The sequence below is a fragment of the Aptenodytes forsteri genome, unplaced genomic scaffold (genome assembly GCF_000699145.1).
Source record: "Aptenodytes forsteri isolate BGI_AS27 unplaced genomic scaffold, ASM69914v1 Scaffold444, whole genome shotgun sequence".
Lineage (NCBI taxonomy): Eukaryota > Metazoa > Chordata > Aves > Sphenisciformes > Spheniscidae > Aptenodytes > Aptenodytes forsteri.
The window spans coordinates 17,955-21,551 of NW_008794178.1; the positions used below are offsets into that span (position 1 = coordinate 17,955).

The window sequence follows — 3,597 nt, forward strand, 5'->3', positions numbered from 1 at the left end:
CCGCCCCCCCTGCCGTGCCGGCACAGCGCCGAGGGGGTCCGCGCCGCCCCTCCCCGCCTCACCTGCGGATGCTCTCCTTCTCCACCACCTCGTAGGAGAGCTCGATGTTGGGGTAACGGTTACAGAATCGAGCGACGTCGGCGATCTGGGCGTCCGAGAGCTGCAGCAGGGCGTTCCGGTCCTCGTCCTCCATCTCCATGATGTCGAAGACGCTCTCGACCCCCTGCAAAGGAAGAAGTTTTCAGCCCTGCACTTGCCCGGGGCTCCTCGGCGGGCGAGGGCGGGACCACGGCGCTTCCCCCAAGCTTTACCTTGTCCGTGCAGCGCTTGATGTGCTCGGAGGTGAAGTGAGGCAGCTGCTTGAGGTAGGAATCCTTCGACCACATGGCCTGCGTCACCATCTGCGCCAGCTCCATGGCGGCCAGCGCGGGGCTGAGCCAGCCGTTGCTGGACAGCACGTCCACGCAGGCCTGGATCAGCCGGATCGCCTGGACGCGAGGGACGGGGACGGGTCAGAAGGCAGTTGACGCCAACGCAGCGACGCGGGCGAGGGGAGCGGGTTCCCACCCGCCCCCCGTCGTACCTTGCTGAGGATTTCCTCGGTGTCCGACTGCAGCTCGGCGCTCAGCTGCATGCGCGACAAGTGAGCCTGCAGCAGGAGGTTGGTCTTGACGTGGGGATCGTTGAATTTGGGGTTGGTCAGCTTGTGGGGAACTTTTTGGGCCAGCTACGGGGAGAAACGATAAACCTCATCGGTGCTTTAGCCCCACAGAGCCGAAAACGCGGGCAGCTTCCTTCCCCCGACCCCGCAGGAGCCCACGTCTGCCCCCTCCGGCCCCAGATCCGACGCGCTGCCGCTCACCTGCCGCAGCAGGTTGTCCTCGTGGTGCCTGATGGGGATGTTCTCGTACTCGGCAGCGTTGGAGATGATTTCAATCAGCCCTCGCACCTTGGTCTTGGCGTTGAGGGACATACTGAAGAGCTCTGGGGGGGGGGGAAGCCGGAGAACTTGGGGGGGGGACCGGGAAAAACAGGGGCAAAACCAGAGAGCATTAAAGCCCACGGTACAAGAGGTGCCTTCAGGCAGACAACGCGCAGCCCCGTGCCAAAGGGCAGAGTTTTACGCACCCGGCACCTTCTGCCCATCGCCCGCGGCACAGGGAGCGACGCAGAGGAGGGGGGACAGAGAGCAGGACCGCCGGCGAGCGCTCGCGCGCCGTCCCCGTCCCCCGCGGAGCCCTTACCGATGGTGGTGTAGTTGATGTAGTAATAGGCGGCGATCATCCCCAGGTTCAGAGGAGCCACGTCCATCTCGTCCTCGATGCTGATGCACTTGGACTGCTCCAGGTCGCTGAGGGTCTGTTCCACCAGCTCGGAGAGGTGATCCGAGAGGTGCCTGTGGGACACACCTGCGGGCACAGCAGCGTTGCGGCGGGGCTGAGGAACTCCCCGGGACGGAGAAAAGCTGCTCTTGCGAAAGCGGAGCCCCCGGCCAGAGGGTCCCCGATGTCCTCCAACCCCGTATCCAGCGGTGCAGAGCCCCTCCGCTCACCTTGCAGGTTGTAGTAGTTTGGATTCTGCGTCATCCTGCGGTACAGGAAGGTCCAAGTGAGGTAGTCCACCGCATCCTGCTTGTTTTCGATGGTCTTGGTGACAATCTCGGCATTGAAGTGGTCGTGCATGCAGTGGTCCAAGTGCGACTCCACCGGCAGGGGCTCGTAGAGGAATTTCTTGAAGAAATCCTACAGCGGGGGCAGGAGTAGAGGGATGGGGTATAGTAAACCCCAGCGCCTCCAAAATCCTGGAGCACCTCCCAGGCAGCCAGGCTCCGAGCGAGGGTTATGCATCAGCCCGCCCAAAGCTGGGAGAAGAAACCCACGCCCCAGGCAGGAGACGGAGGTTCGCGGGCCAGAAACCGCGCCCCGCTCCTCACCCACCTTCTGGGAGACGGAGGTTCGCGAGCCAGAAACCGCGCCCCGCTCCTCACCCACCTTCTTGGACCCCTGGCACATGATGACGCAACGGCCCTCGTCGTCCTGCAGCGGGCGATTCGCGTGGCCCACCATCTGCAGCACGTCGTAGATGGGGTAATCCACGTACCTGGGAGAGGGAGAGAGAGTTAACGAAGCTCCTCGGAAAGCTACCGCCGCTCTCCCGCGATTCCCGGCCTCCGCCCGGACAGGGACGAAGCCCTTTGGGATGAGGGCGTCGTTCCCTCGTGCTCAGCGCAGCCTGAACCAGCAGGCGGGTGGACGCCAAGGAAAGCCGCGGCCGGTCCGGCCCGACGGCGCAACGCACTCACGCGTGGATCTTGCCGTTGTAGTACTGCGTGTCCATGATGATCACCAGGTGAGCGGCGATGTTCATACCCCAGCAGAGGCTGCGGGAGGCGACCATCACCTGAACCGCACCTGAAAGGTGTGCGGGGAGAGCAGTCAGCCCGCGGGCAGAGCGCCTCTCCGGGTCACAGAAACTGGGGGGGGGGAGAGAAAGATCTGGGGGTTCTGCGCTCGGGCAGACGGGTCTCGGCATATGGGGAGGGGTCCAGGAGAGACGGTGAAGTTTAAGATCGCAGCCTTTTTGGACCAGGGAGGCAGAGAAGTGACGCGAGGCTTGGGCAAGCTGTTACCTCCAGTCCAAAAGACCGCGGGCGCTGCCAAGCCCCGGGGAAGAGAGTTTTACAGGTCGAAGAAGCGGTGTGTCCTCATCCCACCCCACTCACCGGAGCTGAAAAGCTGCTCCACCACTCGCCGTTCCATGGCGGTCAGCCCCTCGTGCAGGTAGCCCACCCCGTTCACGAGCGTCTCCTTCAGAGTGTTGTCATTCAGCTTGTCCAGGTAGGGCACCAGATCCTTCTCTGCGCAGTGCAGGAACCTGCCGGAGAGAAGGGGAGTAAAGAGACCGCTGCCAGGCCCAGCAAGCCCGTCCCTCCCCGATGTCCCAGCGGATGGCCGAGTGACATCTAACGAGACCATTTCCTATCGCTAGTCGTCCCTCAGCCCTCAGCGGAACGGCCGAAAAACTTGCCCTCGCCTCCGTCAGAGGAGGGACGCAGGCCACGGCACCGTTACCTTTGCCTCTGGACATCCGAGGCGCACGTGGTGAGGATGTTGATGGCCGTGAGCCGCGTCTGCTTGCGGGACGGGACGAAGACGATGACCGGCTTTTTGGGCGAGTGCTTCATGATGGCGTGGTAGACGGGCTTGGCCATGGAGAGCAGGCGAGTCTGCGTGTGGCTGATGTTGAAGCCCTGCAGGGGAAGAGGAGCAAGGCAGTGACGCCGTCTGGAAACCAGGCAGAAGGGAGAAGGAGATGAGGTTGCCCGAAACCCTACCTGAATGTGCAGCTCCAGGGGCACAGGGCGGACGTTGGGGTGAAAGTTGAAGGTGGAGGTGGCGCTGCAGCCCAGCCAGTGAGCCACGTCCTTGGCGTTGGAGAGGGACGAGCTGAGGGCCACGATGCGGATGGGTCGCTCGATTTGGGAGGAGATGTAGCGCATGCGGGAGCAGATGACCTCCAGCACCGGCTGCGGGCGGGAGAGGGCAGGTTGTAGCGGGAACAGGAGAGGAACGGCCGAGCTCTCCGCGCGGCGGCGGC

General features: G+C 63.7%; 1 protein-coding gene across 1 annotated transcript in view; it reads right to left on the reverse strand.

The window, feature by feature from the left end:
* Nucleotides 1-58: 58 nt before the first annotated feature.
* SNRNP200 (small nuclear ribonucleoprotein U5 subunit 200) overlaps nt 59-3,597 on the reverse strand; it is a 24,648-nt gene continuing 21,109 nt past the window's right edge. The window contains exons 32-42 of the mRNA XM_009284885.1: nt 3,335-3,526; nt 3,072-3,250; nt 2,723-2,874; nt 2,303-2,411; nt 1,992-2,100; nt 1,553-1,742; nt 1,245-1,409; nt 863-984; nt 584-727; nt 312-488; nt 59-223 (exon numbers count right to left, since the gene is read on the reverse strand). Coding sequence (XP_009283160.1) covers nt 59-223; nt 312-488; nt 584-727; nt 863-984; nt 1,245-1,409; nt 1,553-1,742; nt 1,992-2,100; nt 2,303-2,411; nt 2,723-2,874; nt 3,072-3,250; nt 3,335-3,526 — 1,704 coding nt within the window. The remainder of the gene's footprint in view (nt 224-311; nt 489-583; nt 728-862; nt 985-1,244; nt 1,410-1,552; nt 1,743-1,991; nt 2,101-2,302; nt 2,412-2,722; nt 2,875-3,071; nt 3,251-3,334; nt 3,527-3,597) is intronic.